General features: G+C 43.1%; 1 protein-coding gene across 2 annotated transcripts in view; it reads right to left on the bottom strand.

Moving 5' to 3' along the window:
- Window positions 1–18,675, bottom strand: part of slc9a7 (solute carrier family 9 member 7) — a 228,767-nt gene that overhangs the window by 88,268 nt on the left and 121,824 nt on the right. For both annotated transcript variants that reach the window (XM_041198855.1, XM_041198856.1), the window contains exon 2: window positions 5,875–6,077. In XM_041198855.1, the coding sequence (XP_041054789.1) occupies window positions 5,875–6,077 (203 nt within the window). The remainder of the gene's footprint in view (window positions 1–5,874; window positions 6,078–18,675) is intronic.

The following is an 18,675-nucleotide window of genomic DNA, read 5'->3' as shown; positions in this document are numbered from 1 at the left end:
CCCAGCATCTGACCTGCTCTTGTAGCCACAGTACTTATATAGCTAGTTCAGTTCAGATTCTGGTAATGGTAACCCCAGGATGCTGATAGTGGGGGATTCAGTGATGGTAATGACATTGGAAGTCAAGGGGCAATGGTTAGATTTTCTCTTGCTGGAGATGATCATTGCCTGGCACTTGTGTGGCGCGAATGTTACTTGCTACTTGTCAGCCCAAACCTGGATAGTGTCCAGGTCTTGCTGCATTTGGACAAGGATTGCTTCAATATCTGAGGAGTCATGAAATGTGGTGAATATTGTGCAATCATCAGCGAACATCCCCTTATGATGACCTTATGATGGAAAGAAGGTCATTAATGAAGCAGCTGAAGATGCTTGGTATTTGGATTTTCAGAAAGCTTTTGATAAAGTCCCATGTAAGAGGTTAGTGTGCAAAATTAAAGCATATGGGATTGGGATAATACATTGGCATGGATAGAGAATTGATTAGCAGGCAGGAAGCAGAGAGCAGGAATAAATGGGTCTTTTTTGGAATAGCAGGCAGTGACTAGTGGGGAACCACAGGGATCAGTGCTTGGGCCCATCCTACTCATGATATATATCAAGGATTTGGATGAGAGAAACAAATGTAATATTTCCAAGTTTGCTAACGACACAAAACTAGGTGGGAATGTGAATGGTGAAGAGGATGTTAAGAGGCTTCAAGGTGATTTTGACAGGTTGAGTGAGTGGGCAAATACATAGCAGATGCAGTATAACATGGATAAATGTGAAGTTATCCACTTGGTAGGAAAAACAGAATGGCAGAGTATTATTTAAATGGTGATAGATTGGGAAGTGTTGATGTACAAAGGCACCTGGGTGTCCTTGTACGCCAATCAATGAAAGCAATCAGTTAAGAAGGCAAATAGTATGTTGGCCTTTATAGCAAGAGTTTTTGAGAACTGGAGCAAGCATGTCTTACTGCAGCTGTATAGGGCGTTGGTGAGAACACAGCTGGAGTATTGTGCACAGTTTTGGTCTCCTTATCTAAGAAAGGATATACTTTCCATAGAGGGAGTGCAGCAAAGGTTCACTAGACTGATTTCTGGGAAGGCAGGATTGTTTCATGAGGAGAGATTGGGCTGGACAGACTGGATGCAGGAATGATGTTTCCCTTGGCTGGGTGGGGGGTGGGGGTGCTAGAATAAAGAATCATAGTCTCAGGATACGGGGTTGGACATTTACAACTGAGATGAGGAGAAATTTCTTCACTCGGAGGGTGGTGAACCTGTTGAATTCTCTACCGCAGAAGCTGTGGAGGCCAAGCTACTGAATATATTTAAGAAGGAAATAGATAGATTTCTAGACACTTAAGGGTCAAGGTGTATTGGGAGAGAACAAGAGTTTGGCATTGAGATACAGGATCAACCATGATCATATTGAATGACAGAGCAGGCTTGAAGGGCCGAAAGGCCTTATCCTGCTCCTATTTTCTATGTTTTTATGTTTCTATGTGTTAAAAGAGGAAGGCAGAAAATAGTCAGGAAAAAAGAAAAAAATTGCAACAAATTGTACTTCTTCGCAATCCATATTATTATTCCAATTAAATAACAGGAACATTGAGAAAACACAAGTTAGTTTCTGTTAAAAAAAAAACAGCCACCGCAGAGCTGCACAACAGATTGAGGGGAAGTAGCTCCAAGTAGTGGATTCCTGGTTGCAGTTGGACTGTTAGGGGAGATCCACTGCAGTGCAAATTTAACCAGACAGTTATTTAGGGACTTTTTCTTTTCTTTTTATACAAGATGACTTAAACTCTGTGGTAGGGGTAGAAAAAATACATGCAGTAAAATCAAGCCTCCTTCCCAGATCCTCATTAGATTGCTCCTGAGCAGAATTGCCCATTTCCCCGTCCCTGTGGATATAAGAATGCAGCACAGGGGTTGGGGTAGAAGTTTCTTCTGCCCTTCCTCGAGGTGCCTCCAGTGGCATCCGCCTTCTCATGTGTGAACCTAGAGAAGTATGAATATGCTATTCAACCACAGGAACATCACAGCTGAGCTATGATGTCATTAACTCGCACTGACATAATACCACCCAAACTGAAATCACTGGATTAAAAACCTGAGCTGATGCCTCCCCCTACATATTTACAGGACCTTGAAGTCAATTGTACCATCGCAAAGGGGGTGGGTGATGAACCTTTGCAGCACTCAAAATACAAATACCATGGCTACAAGAGCAGTCAGAAGCTGGGAATTTTGCAGCTCGTAACTCACCTCCCGACTCCTCAAGCCTGTCCACAAGGCACAAGGCAGGAGTGTGATGGAATACTCTCCACTTGTCTAGATGAGTGCAGCTCCCACAACACTCAAGAAGCTCGACATTATTCAGGACAAAGGAGCCTGCTTGATCAGCACCCCATCCACCACCTTCAACCCTCACTCCCTCCATCACCTTGGCACAGTGGCAGCAGTGTGCACCATCTACAAGATGCACTGCAGCAATGAGCCAAGGCTCCTTCAACTGCACCTTCCAAACCTGCGACCTTTACCACCTAGAAGGACAACAGCAACAGATGCATGGGAACGCCACCGCCCACAAGTTCCCCTCTTAACCACACACCATCCTGACTTGGAAATATATATCCTTCACTGTTGCTGGTCAAAAGCCTGGAACTCCCTCCCTTCCTAACAGCACTGTAGGGGGTACGTTTACCACATGGACTGCAGCGATTCAAAATGGTGGCTCACCACCACCTTCTCAAGGGCAATAGGGGATGGACAATAAATATTGGCCTTGCTAGTGACGCTCAAACTCAAGGATGAATAAGAAACCCCAGATTAAGATGAACTAATTCCAGTATTACTCACATTGTGCTTTGGGGTCACGGTCATTTAACTCAGTTTTCTTCAGCAGAAGTGCAAATAAAAAACCCTTGATACTCTTGACCTAATGTCTCAGTTGGACAGCCATGTGAAAAGATGTTGATTGCTGTTCTTTGGAGTTTTATAAAAACCATACTTGCTGTTTGTCTACTCAATAAATGGCAAAGGACAGGGAAAAGAATCAAAAGGAAACTGAAAACAGGACAGAATTGCAGTGTCTGGCATGAGCAAGACCTGAAATAGTTTCGGGAAGGAGGTGTGTAGGAGGGGTGGTGGGTGGGGAATGATTAGGAAGAAGGGATTGAGGCAATTACTAATAAATTGACTTCAAAAGGCGGCAAAACCACGAGCAAGAGGGGACCGAGGTACAAGTTGCAAAGATCCACTTATCAAATTGCAACAATTGAAATTAACGGGTCAATTGTTTTATCACTGTTGGTGAGACCTTGCTGAGGGACACAGTGGCTGACGCAGTTGCCCAGGTCAGAGCGGTTACACTTAAAGCAATTTACATGAAAGTGTTTTGGGATGTTAATGAGAAATGCGATGAGATGCTATAATAAGTTCTTTCTTTTGAAATGTCACCCTGACCTAAGGAGAAACCCAACTTACTGCTATGAATTTTCAGCAAGAAAAAAAGAATCAGGAGCAGGAGCTGGTCATATGTCCCTTTGAGCCTGCTCCACTATTCAATAAGTTCATGGCCTCAACCCACTTTCCTGCCTGTTCCCCCACCACCCTTGACTCCATTAATAGTTCAAGAACCTGTCTATCTCAGCCTTGAATATATACAATGATTCAAAATATGGCACTTTTCACAACCAAACGTCTTAAAGCACTTTATAATCAATGAAGTACTTTCGAAGTGTAGTCACTCTTGTAACGTAGACTCAGCCTCCACTGCTTTGTGGAAGAGAATTCTAAAGGCTAAAAGCCCTCAGAGAAGAAATTCCTCCTCATATTAGTCTTAAATGTGAGACCCCTTATTTTTAAACTGTGCCCCCCGATTCCAGACTGGCCCATGAGGGAAACATCCACTAAGAATTGACCCGGTCAAGCCCCCTCAGAATCGTACATGTTTCAATAAGATCACCTCTCATTCTTCTAAACTTCAACAAGTATAGGTCCAACTTGTTCAACCTTTCTTCATAAGGCAAGCCAAATCTAAATTACTACATCTACTGGTTCCCCTTTATCCACCCTGCTTGTTATGTCCTCAAAGAACTCCAATAAATTTGTCAAACACAATTTCCCTTTCACAAAACCGTGTTGACTCTGCCTGATTGTGTTATGATTTTCTAAACGTCCTGCTACTACTTCCTTAATTCTTCACAATGACAGATGTTAGACTAACTGGCCTATAGTTTCCTGCTTCCTGTCTCCCTCCTTTCTTGAATAGATGCGTAACATTTTGGGTTTTCCAATCTGTTCGGACTGGAATCTGAGGAATTTTGGAAGATTACAACCAATGGATCCACTATATCTGTAGCCACTTCTTCCAAGACCCTAGGATGCAGGCTGTCAGTGAATTTGTCAGCCTTTAGTGCCATTAGTTTTTCCCGTACTTTTTCTCTAGTGATTCTGATGGTTTTAAATTCCCTGCTCCCTTTTGCCTCCCGATTTTCCACGATTCATGGGATGCGTGTACGGTGTTCTAACACGAAAAGAGATACAAAATACTTGTTCAAAGTCTCTACCATTTCTTTGTTTCCCATTATTAATTCTCCAGTCTCACCCTCTTAAGGGACCAATGTTTACTTTAGCTAATCTCTTTTTATATACTTGGTCTTACTGTCAATTTTTATATTTCTTGCTACTTACTCTCCTCAATTATTTTCTCCCGCTATTGTTTTATAGTCATCTTTTGCTGGTTTCTAAAATGCTCCCAATCTTCTAGTCTACAACAAATCTTGGCAAAATTGCTTGACTTTTCTTTCAATGTGATACCATCCTTAACTTCCTTAGTTACCATGGATGGTTCATCCTTCTCATGGAGTCTTTCTTCCTCAATGGAAGAAATCTACATTGAGAATTATGAAATATCTCCTTAAATGTCTGTCACTGTTTATCGGCTATTTTACCTTTTAATCTAGTTTTAACCAACTCTGTCTTCATAACTTTGTAATTGCCTTTAAGTTTTAAGGCTCTAATTTCAGACCCAAGTTTCTCATCCTCAAACTGAATGTGAAATTCTATGTTACGATCACTCTTTTCTACATCAGTTCTATGAGGCCATTAATCATGTCTCATTACAGGATTTCTAGATGCCTGTTCCTTAGTTATTCAGGACGTACCTGTTCCAAGAAAATGTCTCAAATGTACTCGAGGAACTTGTCCTCAAGGCTATTTTTGCCAATTTGATTTGTCCAACTTAAATAAAGATTTAAGTTGCCCATGATTGGCGCAGTATCTTTCTTACAAATCTCATTATTTCATGATTTACATTCTGTCCTACAGTGTAGCCAGTGTTATGGGGCATATAGCCTGTTCCTATCAGTGACTTCTTTCTTTTGCCATTTTTTTTTATCAAAAACCTCCAACAAAACTGATTCGACATCCTGATCTCCCTAGCCAAGGTAATTTCTTTCCACTGTGCAGGTCTCAACCCTTATTGACAAGGATAGCCCACCGCCTTTTCCTTTCTGTCAATCCTTCCAAAATCTCAAACAGTGAAGAGAAATAAGAGAAACTGCAAATGCCAGAGGTGAAGTAGAAGCTATAAATTTGGAAATGCACAGGACCGCCAGCATCTGACATCAGAGGGACGGGCAGGAGCACTGAGTTATGGTAGCCAACCAAGCCAAATTCTGTTTTTGCTTTGAGATTCTGGGATGTGCACTGCTGTTTTGAGAATCAAATTTCTCAATTTTGGCTGTGAAATTTCTTTAATGAACAATCTGAGGTCTTGAAGGTGATCCTTGATTTGAAGAGAAGGTAGTGGTGGTTGCATTAAACTTCAAATAAATCAAATCAGAGACTGCAATACTGAAGATAAAATGCCTCTTACCTTTCTTAACATGTCATCTTGTTCCACATTGTTTATTTCTCCAGAATTGATTTCCCCTTTCAAGGAATATTCATAAAACTTTCCACTGACATTTACCAGTAGTGTAGTCACTGCCCTGTTCTGTAGTGCACAGCCAATGGGAACCTTGCCGTGGCTGTTCGTGGAGGGGATGCCATACCTGAGGATCACTCCTACCAAGAGTCCTGAAAACAAGCACATCAGTCGTTAAGGAGCATGCTTGTTACATCGTCCATTTGCAACAGATTTTTCAATATAGGTTAGTTCTAGTGTTGCTGGGGCATTATTCATTAAGTTCGTTAGCTATCACAGAAGCAGCCTGCATGTAATAACAAGAGTGCCATGTGCACAACCCACAGGTTAACCTGCATCATCTCAATGGAGCAACTTCCAAATCTGCAACTTCCACCGCCCAGAAGAACAAAGGCATGTGCGTGGGAACACCAACACCTCCAAATCACACACCATCCTGGCAAGGACATATAGCGTAGTCCTTCATCATTACTGGTTCAAAATCATGGATTTTGCTAGCTAACAGCACTATAGGAGTACCTTCAGCACACGGACTGCAGCGATTCAAGAGGGTGGCCCACCACCACCTTGTCACGGGCAGCAAGCCTTACTAGTGAGACCTATATCCTGAGATTGAATTAAAAGGAAGAGCATCAATCACTCGGGCACCTGTTATGCATGGCTCAAGATCAGCAACCTCTCAAGATGAAGAGATGGCTTTGAGCCAGGATTGGAAAAGCTTAATGGGAAGACAGCTGCAGGGAGCTGACAGGTGGAAGAGCAGGGTGATGAGCTCTGGCAACATCTATTACCAGTCTGGTTATGACGGCAGACAGAAATCTGTCACCTTCTCACGAAGGTTGTTGATAAGAGTAAATAAGGAGAAACTATCTCCAGTGGCTTAAGGGTTGTTTAACCAGGGGACACAGATTAACTAAAGAGCTAGAGGCCTGGGATACTCTGCCTGAAAGGATGATGGAAGCAGATTAAATAATGACCTTCAAAAAGGGAGATGGATAAATACTTGATGGGGCAAATTTTGCTGGGCTATGTGGAAAGAACAGAGGAATGGGACTAACTGATGGCTTTCAAAAAGAGCCAGTACAGGAACATTTGGCCTTTTCTCCGCTGTTTGATTCTACACCAGTGAATAGTTATTGATATATTCCCCACTGAACCAGCAGGTAGCTTAGATCAGAGTGCATCCTCATGCTCAGTCCAATAAACTCATAGCAATAATAGGAAGGAACACAGGAATAGGGAGTAGGCCATTCAACCTCTGAACTACAAGATCACAGAACAGATAAGTGATTTATATAAAGTCACATAAAGGAATCTCAAAAAAAGTTGCATCTCAGAAATAAGAATATTATGAGTGTTTGATGTGTAGTTTTGGGACTTGTCATCTCCCTTGTTCAATAATCGACAGATTTAATTATATCTCCAACTAATCGCCTTGGTTCTGTAACCTTGCCTAAGGGGAACATGTAGGGCCAATACAGAGAACTTGTTTCCAGTCATTCAGGAACCTGGGGTTGAAACAGAATCAAAAAAAATAGAGCCAGACATTTAAAAGGATTAAAATTAGGAAATACTTCTTCACACAAAGGGTGGTAGAACTTTGAAACGCTCTCACAAACAACAATTGTTGCTCGATTACTTATTAACTATAAAGCTCAGATTGATAGATTTTTGTTAGCCAAAGGTATTGAAGAATGTGGGGGCAAAGGTAGGTGTTGTGGTGTTAGGTCACAGATCAGTCGTGATCTCTTTGAATGGCAGAGCAGGCTGGAGGGGCTCAATAGTCTGCTTCTCCTGCTGTGCTTCTAATTAAGCTCCATGCATCTCGGTTTTGAAGTGTTTAATTGACCTCCAGCCTCAACAGCTTTTTTGGATGTATTAGGAGGACAGCAAGAAAAGAGAGTTCCAATTTTCACTAAGTCCTTTTTGTGTGAACGTAGGAACATTGGAGCAGGAGTAGGCCATTCAGCCCCGTTGAGCCTGCTCTGCCATTCAGTACGATCATGGCTGATCATCCACTTCAATGCCTTTTCCCCCACACTATCTCCCCTATATCCCTTTGTGTCATTGGCATTTAGAAATCTGTCAATCTCTGCTTTAAGCATGCTCAGTGATTGAGCATCCACAGCCCTCTGGGGCAGAAAATTCCAAAGATTCACAACCCTCTGAGTAAAAGAAACTCTCCTCATCTCGGCCCTAAGTGGCTTCTCCCTCATTTTGAAATTGTGTTCCCTGGTTCTAGACTTCCCCAACCAGGGGAAACATCTTATCTGCAACTACTCTGTCTATCCATTTCAGTATTTTGTAGGTTTCAATGAGATCATCTCTCGTTCTTCGGAACTCCAGAGAATACAGGCCCAGTTTCCCCAATCTGTCTTCACAAGACAGTCCCGCCATCCCAAGAAGAATTCTTGATGTCACCCCTGAAGAGCCTAGCTCCAAATTTAAGATTGTGCCCTCTCCGACCAGGGAAGTGGCTTCTCTCAATCTACACTCATAATTTGCAGACCCATTAGCTTTGAGGGCACTTTGAACAAAGGAGCAGGTGACCTATCCAACAGAATAAAGGAAGAGGTATCTATTATAACTAAAAAGAAGATAGCTCTGAATTTTTCATGCTACATGCAAAAACGATTCAGTACAGGACAGCTGCTTTAAAATCTCTACAGTTAGGCCTTTCCTTCAAAACTAGAAAATGGGACATTTAAGTGCCAGCTGGGGCTCAATTGGTAGTGCTCATATCTCGGAGTCAGAAAGTTGGGGGCTCAATTTCCACTTCAGAGGCTTGAGCACAATAATCCAGGCTGACCCTACAGTGCAACACCGAAAAAGAGAGCTACGGTGCCGGAGATGCCGTCTTTCAGGTGAGATGTTAAACCAAGACCCCTGTTTGCACTCTCGAGTGGGCATGAAAAGATCCCAAGGGCACTATTTTGAATAAAAGCAGGCTAGACCTCCACAGTGCCTTACCAAATATTCATCCCGGGACTGACACCCAAAACAAATTTAGCGGAATCTAGTGAAGCTCCTGGGAGCCGAAAACAAGGCAGGCGGGAGGACTTAATTGTATGGGAGGCGAACTGTCAGCTTCCCAACAGTGGGCAGAAAGTTGGGAAGTAAGTTGGCGGTGGATTAAAGGCAGATCGTGGTCTCTGATGTCAAATGGGGGAACCCATTTTTAATTAATTAGTTTTTATTTAATTAATTAGCATATCATGCACATTCATTTCAACACATGGTCACCAGATTAAATTGCATCTTTGTGCTTAAGTTGGAAGCAAATGAGAAACATGTGCCTTCAGATTCATAACTGCTTAAAAGGTGGTGTGCAGCAGGCAAGGTAGTCTTCCAGGTGGATTCGGAGTGAGTAGGAGCTGCTTTTCTTGTAGGGGAGCTTTGCTGGACCAGGGGAGAGGAGGCAGAGCTGTTGCGTTGGGCTCGGGTGGTGGCTGTCCATGGGAGGTTGGGTCTTGGTGGCCCTAAGAAGGGTCACCGGGGGACAGGAGGGAGGGAGCTGGACCACAGAGGGAAGGCCAATCTCTACTGAAGGCAGGGGAGATCAAGAGCAATTGAGGGAAGGTCAATGGTGAGGCCAGAAGAATCAAGGGTAACTGAGAACAAGTCAAGGGTGATAGAGGGAGGGTCGAGGATGATGGTTGGCAGATCAAGAGTGACAAGGGAGCAGGTCCAGAGTGTCGAGGGGCAGCTTGATAGTGAGTGGGGGAGGGGGGCAGCCCTAGGTTGGCAGACAGTTGCTCAAGATGGGGGGGTGGGGGAAGATGGCGATGGAGTAGTGGTATTGTCGCTGGACTGGTAATCCAGAGGCCCAGGGTAATGCTCTGGGGACCTGTGTTCGAATACTGCATTGCAGATGGTGGAATGTGAATTCAATAAAAACCTGGAATTAAAAGTCTGATGATGACCATGAAACCATTGTCGATTGTTGTAAAAACCCATCTGGTTCACTAATGCCCTCTAGGGAAGTAAATCCTTATCTGGTCTGGCCTATATGTGACTCCAGACCCATAGCAATGTGGTTGGCTCTTAAATGCCCTCTGAATGAGGGCAATTAGGGATGGGCAATAAATACTGGCCTAGCCAGTGACATCCACATCCCATGAAAGAATTTTAAAAAAGGGTAATGGAGGGACATTTGAAGGGAAGGTCAAAAGTGAAAGAGGTAGGGCACAGGGTGTGGTGTCATTAACAGTGATGTCCATCCCACAACTGGATAACTATTTGGAATAAAAGCTTCATATATCATTAGTACAATACTCGGTTACTTGCACTGATGTTCACTTAAATTCAGAATGCCAAAAACATGTATTGTGGTCCAGTCGGCCGCTCTCAGTGAGGAGAGGTGAGAATAGAATTAGAAAGCAGGCAGTTGATACAGCTTAGAAGGAGGAGGAATCCAACTGCAGATTCAAGCCCACTTGCAGCTGACTCAGCCCAGACTCAGGATGGAACCAGAGATCCTCTTGATCTATCTGGCTCAGGTTCTCATAGGGCAAACCTGCTGATCCGAGAGGATCTTTATAACCTTCTTGAGCACACACATATCAGCGTATGGTCCTCAAAACTATAACATGCAGCAGGATCCAACAGAAATGACTTGATCTCCCATTTTCCACCCAAATGCTGGTTGCAACTGAGATTAGTGAGTTATTGCTTGAAAGTTACTCAAGTGACCAAGACCTGGTTGAATCATGCAATTGCAATCGCATTACAATAACACAGCTGTTCAATGACAACCTTGCTAAAAAAAGTTCTCAGACTTTAATTGACAAATTGGCTGATACAGTCAGCAAAAAAAATACTTCAATAAAAAGCCGAAAGTACACATCAAGTTCTATGTTATAGAACTAATAACTTGAACCTATAGTCATTCGATAGTACAGAATTTTAGGATTGCTGAAAAAAGAGACATGCCTAAGCCTTTCGTCTTGCACTCATCAGGACACTCGCAGGGAAAAACATCAATTTATACTGCACGTGGAGAGAGTGCCGATTGGTTGGCAAGTGTCATTGCCATGAAGAATGCACCACTGATGGTGACAGACAGATAATTGCCAAGCACTGTTTGAAATTTAAACCAGGCAGCTCGATCCTGATTGGTCAAGGCAATAAATCAGTGAATTAACCAATCAGGGTCAAGCTGCCTGGTTTAAATTTCAAACAGTGCTTGGCAGTTAACTGTCAGTCACCATCAGTGGTGCATTCTCCATGGCACCGACACTTGCCAACCAATCGGCACTCTCTTCACATATAGTATAAATTGTTGTTTTCCCCTTATATTGGTATTCTGGAGAGTGTCCTGATGAGTGCTAGACGAAAAGCTTCAACATGTCTCTTTTTTCAGCAATATTCAGCTTGACCCCGTGCACAGTAACTTATGGATATGGTAGTATAGTGGGAGTTTCAACCACTGAGACACAGAATACCAACAACTTCATCCAAAATGTGCTTATTTTGAAACATTAATAAGTCTCTCAATTGCAGATGTTAAATAAGCCAAAGACAGAAGAGGTGCCTTACTATCTACCAAACTATGGTTCCTGCCACCAAGAGCTGTTTATCTTCCCTTGACAAGGTTCAAAGGCCATACTAGATCAAATGAAATTAAGCTTTGCCCAACTGAAATCCATTACTAGACTAATAATCCAGAGACACGAGTTCAAATCCCACCGCAGCATCTGGGGAATTTAAATTTAGCTAATTTTGTAATATTATTTAAGAAAATAGTTTAATTAAATAAGTCTGGAATAGAAAGATAGTATCAGTAAAGGTGAAAATGAAGCTACCAGATTTTTGTAAAAATGCAAACAGAATTACCTGGAAAAACTCAGCAGGTCTCGCAGCAACGGCAGAGAAGAAAAGAGTTGACGTTTCGAGTCCTCATGACCCTTCAACAGAACAGCACCTGGTTCACTAACGTACTTCAGGAAAGAAAATCCGCTGTCTTTACCCAGTCTGGCCTATATGCGACTCCAGATCCACAGCGATGTGGTTAACTCTATTAACTGTCCTCTGAAATGACCTAGCAATCCTCTCTCAGTTGCACCAAATCATTATGACAAAAGACTACAGCGGCTCAAGAGGCAGCTCACCATCACGTCCTTTATTCTGAACGGGCAATAAATGCTAGCTTTACCAGCAAAACCCAGATCCTGTGAATGAATTAAAAAGAACACTAGTTTACAGTTACCTTTTAAAAGAAGTGCTAAGGACAAGAGAGAGACCGGCAAATTGTACGTATTTCCTCATACCACCGGTCCTTAAGCAGAAGGCTGTGTTTTGAATTATTTTTAAAATAAGCAGTGTCGTGTTTTCCCAAACCCTTGGTTTGAGAGATGCAATTTACGAATAATCTTGTACACAAGGTCCCACAGCGAGTTAAATGGCTTGATGGTCGGTTTGCTAGTGTTGGTTGAAGGATAGAAGTTGAGCAGCAGACCAAGGAAATACCGCTGCTTGCGCTTGAATAGTGCAGCGGAATCTTTACATTCATCTAAGTGGGTGGTGAGTTGACTGACAACTCAAAAAAAAACAAAATGGCAGATTGGACATTACTGCATCCCCTCATCACTGCACCGAAGTTTCAATCCAGATTTTGTGCTCAAGTTCGGAATCCAAAATTTCTGCACAGATTCCATTTGGACAACGCTTTAATACATTCTTCAACTGCATGCTGCATTATGGCCTTTGAATCTCATTAAAGGGAAGAGATGCAGTCCTCATTGGCAGGGGCCATAGATGTGGCAGATAGATACCTCTTCAGTCTTTGATGGCTTATTTAACATTTATAGTTGAGAGATTTATTAATATTTCAAAATGAGCACTGACTTTGGATGAAGTTGCTATTCTGTCTCTCAATGGGTGAAACTCAAGCGTATCTTCAGATATATAGAACCATAGAAGTTCTTTGAATTGCCCTGGTCTTTTAATACTTGTCCCACTATTTGGTTGTCCTGTGCTGAAGGCTGCATCCATCTGTGGCATATGTCACAGTCCATGGGACGCTAATCAGCCGGCCAATGGTTGAACTTGCTCAGTTCTTCAGCAAGGCACACTCATCTAGGGAGTATTCATCAAAACCAGCCCAACGGCTCAACTTGAATTCAGCATTGGCGATGTCGTGCCATTTGATGTGTTGCAGGTAGCATGTGGAATTCTTCCATTTCTTTTGAGGGGAAGCTGTAGCATACCCATATCTCTTGGGTCACACAAACAAGTGAAGAACATTACTGTGTTATGGACCTTCAGACAAACCATTACGTCAAAGCCAACAAACATGCTAAGCAGGTGAAGGACTCCAAAATCACTCAGCAACAAAGCTAGCGATTTTCCAATCGAGGTAGGCATTGTTGTCATGGATTGGCACCTAGTCCAGAGCTTTGCTGATGTTGCTGACCCAACTGCAGGGCAGCACTGGAATCTTTCCAAGGCTGTTAGTGCCTTAACTGGTGCACTGGAGATGAAGTTGAAGATCTGTGGTGCAAAAATGGTGTCCAGTCTCAGAATTGTACTGAAGATGTGCTGAAGGCATAAGACAAGGGCCTGGATCTTCCCCTTTGAGGCAGGAATCAAGAGTTGGGCCATTTCTCACCATTCAGGCCATTTAGCACCATTAAAAATCGCCAGCAACAGGAACGTGCCCATTCCTACACGGATGGAGGCATGAAAATTTGGCCCAAGGTTTCCAATGCTGAAGTCTTGTCAAGAACAAGTACAATTATGATCAACAAGGTGTTAAACGAACCGCAGCTTTGAATCACATTATGGGAACTGAAAAGGGCAAGTAGCCCTGGACTGAACAAAAAAAAAAGAACAAAAATACAATGAGAAACAACCTCAGGACATTTAGTGAGCCCACAAACACTGGGAGGGAAAGAAGCTTAGATTGCAATGTCCCTGACTTTGAAAAAAAACATCAGGGTAATTTTTTAAAAAAAATCAAAAAACCACACGGTGGCCATAACCAGTGACTGGCTGTTCAGGGAGACCAGCCTATACTGTGCTGTGCTGTGTTTTACACATTGGGCTCAGTCACAAGTAACCACCTAGCAGCAACTGAGAAATAATATCTGATGATTCAGTCATGCTTGATTCCAGGGACAACCATACAGTGTGAACAGCACAATCCAGCCTCTAAATCATCTGGAGATTGAAAAAGATTCAACAATCCTCATCATTTATAGCTAAACTGCTACACATCTGAAATTGGACAGCATGGCAGAGGAAGGGAGGAAATGGAACAGAAAGGCTTATTGGTGAAGCTATTGGCCCATGTGCAAATGGTTTCTTTTTAATCAATCATTCTGTTAAATGTTTGTTCTATTTTGGGAAAATTCAGTTGTTAATAATGCAGTAGCTTGAGTAGTCTTAAAATATAAACTGCATGTTTAAGTGCGCCTCTCTCAAACAAGCCAGTGCTCAAGATGAATGAGCAATACGTACATACATATGTATGTGTGTATGTATGTGTGTATGTGTGTATGTACGTACGTACGAATTAGGAGCAGGAGTAGGCCACTTGGCCCCTCAAGCTAGATCTGTCACTTAATAAGATCATAGCTGATCTGATTGTTACCTCCCGCCTACCCCAATAACCTTTCACCCCCTTGTTTACCAAGAATCTACCTCTGCCTCAAAAACATTCAAAGACTCTAATTCCACTGCCTTTTGATGAAGAGAGTTCCAAGGACTCAACCCTCAGAGAAAAAAATTCCTCCTCACCTCAGTCTTAAATGGGTGACCCCTTATTTTTAAACAGTGATCCCTAGTTCTAGATTCTCTCACGAGAGGGATTGAACATAAAAGTAAGTGCTTCAGTTATACAGGGCATTGGTGAGACTGCACCGCGAATATTGAGAGGAGTTTTGGTCTCCTTATTTAAGGAAGGATGTAAATGCATTGGAGGCAGTTCAAAAGAGGTTTACTAGATTGATACCTGGAATGAGTGGGTTGTCTTATGAGGAAAGGTTGGACAGATTGGGCTTCTTTCCACTGGAGCTCAGAAGAGTGTGGGGTGATTTGATTGAAGCATACAAGATCCTGAATGGCCTTGACAAGGTAAGACATCGAAAGAATGTTTCATTTCTGGGTGAGTCCAGAACCAGGGTGCACTGTTTTCAAATTAGGGGTTGTCCTTTTAGGACAGAGATTAGGAGAATTTTTCTGAGGGCTGTGCGACTTTGGAATTCTCTGCCTCAGAAGGTGGTGGAGGCGGGGTCATTGAATATTTTTAAGGCAGAGATAGGTTGATTCCCTTGGCGTAAAAGAATCTAAGGTTATCGGGGTGAGATGGGAATGTGGAAATCACAACTCAAGATCATCAGTCATGATCTTATTGAATGGCGGAGCAGGTTTGAGGGGCCGAATGGTCTACTCCTGTTCCTATTTCTTATGTTATGAGGGGCAGAAATCTGTATCTTCAAGACAAGCTGACCTTTTATACAACAGTATCTTACACTCAAAACAATTCACAAATAGCTTGCACTTTAAATCATTTTTCTTGAGCCTTTACAATGATTTGCAGTAGCAAGCCCGAGCACTGCCAACACTATCAACACACTCAACTCCCATGTGGATAATTCCAACCAATTTAAAATGAAATGCAAAGCAACATTTTAGAGTTGATTCACTAACACAAACCCTATCCGAGTGTACCAAGGCAATGTTTGATTGCTTTGTGGAGAAAAGCCAATTTACAACCACATTCCAGTCACTTTCAACATAGAAGATGGTCTGATGGGTATTAGGGAAGGAATTATAAAGACCGAGTTCAGTCTAAGTGTTCCCCAGAGAACATCAGTTGTAAAAGCAAAGCTTGACCAGCAAGATAGAAATACTTAAAAGACATGATTTAGTCTCTATGTCACCTGCCATATCCACTACATTCAACCAGTTTCTCAATGCTGAGATGCTAGTTAGTGCCAAAGAGAAGTCATGTCCATGTGCACAAAGCATGAAAAGCTGGTGCATAAGTAATCCAAAGGATTAATGGACCATTGCCCTGTCTCGAGGGCATCAAGTTAGGAAGTGTCAGTTCAGTTGTACAGACCCTTGTCATACTCCACCGGCTTTATGGTGTTCATTTTTGGGCACCATACCTCAGGGAAGAGATATTGTTTTGGAGGGGTGGGGGTAGAGTATAAAACTGAGCAATCAATTCGTGTTAGGTTAGGATATCAAGGAAAATGAAAAAAAAAAACAATTAAGTGGAGTTCAGGTGTAGCCATGCTGAACAGGTTGGGGGCTGAATGGCCTAAGCCTACACCTGTAATTAAAACACGACAAAAATCTCTTGAATTTCTCACTTGAATTTGGACGAGGCAACATTTATTGTCCATCCCTAAGGATAGGAGTAGGTCACACTGTGTAAGGGAGGCAGGTTTCCCTCCCTGAAGCTGACCCTGCAGGTTTCTCTCCCTGGAACTGAAACCAGGGCCAGAATTTTGAGGTCAGTGGGCGGACGTGGTCAGTGGGCCCGGGCGCAGCCAGGAAACGGCCCGCTGCCCGCAATTGGCCCCCAACAGGGATTTTATGCTGAGTGGCCATTAATGGCCAGCCAGCGTGAAGGGCACACTGAAATGCTCAGCACTGCTGAGGTGGGGGTGGGAGGAAGGCGAACACTGAAGATAGCACGGGTGCGGGGGGGGCAGCGCTCACAGAAACCTCCCTGAAGGTACAGTGAGCGCTGCCTCAGGAAGCTGAAGAATTCAAATCCAATAGAAATAGATTCCAAAATCCGGAAAAAGTGCCACACATCAGAAACAGTCACCCAAACATACACAACATGAAAATCCTGTGCAAACAATTTTTAAAATTAATTTAATGACGGAAACCTCATCCCGCCCTTGGATGAGGTTTCCTGAACAATGCAAAGGCTGCCTGGCCAATTCGCCCACCCACCAACCGTAATGTTAGACGGGCAGCGGAAAATCCCAGTTAATTGCGCCGTTAATGGCTCAATGGCCCTTTTAATTGTGTACTTCCGAGTTTAGCCAAAATATTGCGCAAGTGCACGATGACGTTGGGACGCTCACCTGTCTTCATCACACACTATTTTATGCTCGATCGCGATCGGTGCGTGCCCAGAGGCCGAGTGCAAAATTCTGCCCCAGCTGTTTTTTTCAAACAGAAGAGTCCAGCAGCTTTAATGGTTGTCTTGCTGATGTCAGCCCACAGAAGTTGCCAGAGGCAATGAATTCAGTTTCACAAATGACATGGCAGATCTTGAACTGTCAGCCTCTTGGCCAGTATTACACCTCTATTATAATATAAAACAAAAACAGAATTACCTGGAAAAACTCAGCAGGTTCAACTAGTTCTGTCGAAGGGTCATGAGGACTCGAAACATCAACTCTTTTCTTCTCCGCCGATGCTGCCAGACCTGCTGAGTTTTTCCAGGTAATTCTGTTTTTGTTTTGTATTTCCAGCATCCTCAGTTTTTTGTTTTTATCTCTCTTATAATATACCCTTGTACACATTTCCGATTGCTTAGCACACTTCCATATCACACTGCAAATCATGGAAATTTCTGCGTCACCCGTACACTCGTAGCTGATCTTTCATTTTGATAAACCAACCTCAAACCACAACATGCCACCAGACGTATATGCCCATCATTAATATTCACATGTGGGGGAAGCGGTGGCATCATGGACTAGTTATCCAGAGACCCAGGGTAATGGCGACCCGGCAGATGGTGGAATTTGAGTTAGATTTTTTAAAAAGTCTGGAATTTAAAGTCTAATGATGACCATGAAACCATTGTTGATTGTCACAAAGACCCATCTGGTTCACTAATGTGCCGTCCTTACTTGGTCTGGCCTTTATGGTCACTCCAGACCCACAGCAATGTGGTTGACTCTTAAACACCTTCTGAAATTGGCATTCAATTCTATCAAACAGCTACAAAGTCCATAAGGAATGAAACCAGATGGACCACTTGGCATCAGAAACAACAACAGCAAACTCGGCCCTGTCGATCCTGCAGAATCCTCCTTACTAACATTTGGCTGGTGCCAAAATTGGGAGAGCTGTCTCACAGACTAATCAAACAACAGCCTGACAGTCATACTCACGGAATCGTACCTTGCAGATAATGTCCCAGCGGAGGTGGCAGCACAGTGGTATACTGTCGGGAGGGAGTTGCCCTGGGACTCCGGACCCCATAAAGTCTCATGGCATCAGGTCAAACATGCTGATTACACAAATATCCCCATCCTCAATGATGGGGGAGCCCAGCGCATCAGTGCAAAAGATAAGGCTGCAGCATTTGCAACAAATCTTCAGCCAGGAGTGCTGAGTGGATGATCCATCTCAACTCTTACGGAGGATCCCAGCATCACAGATACCAGTCTTCAGCCAATTCAATTCACTCCACGTGATATCAAGGAACGGCTCAAGGCACAGGATACTGCAAAGGCGCTAAGCCCTGACAATATTCCAGCATTGGTACTGAAGACTTGTGCTCCAGAACTTGCCGCATCCCTAGCCAAGCTGTTCCAGCGCAGCTACAACACTGGCATCTACCCGCCAAATGGAAAATTGCCCAGGTACACAAAAAGCAGGACAAATCCAACCCGGCCAATTACTGCCCCATCAGTCTACTCCCAGTCATCAGTAAAGTAATGGAAGAGGTCATCAACAGTACTATCAAGCAGCACTTGCTTGGCAATAACCTGCTCACTGATGCCCAGCTAGGATGCAATAAGTTTGCTGAATTCGGTATGAATTTAA

This window comes from Carcharodon carcharias, chromosome 11 (genome assembly GCF_017639515.1).
Source record: "Carcharodon carcharias isolate sCarCar2 chromosome 11, sCarCar2.pri, whole genome shotgun sequence".
In the NCBI taxonomy this organism is placed as follows: Eukaryota; Metazoa; Chordata; class Chondrichthyes; order Lamniformes; family Lamnidae; genus Carcharodon; species Carcharodon carcharias.
Note: the sequence above shows the minus strand (reverse complement) of the source record. Positions and strands in the feature narration are given on the sequence as shown.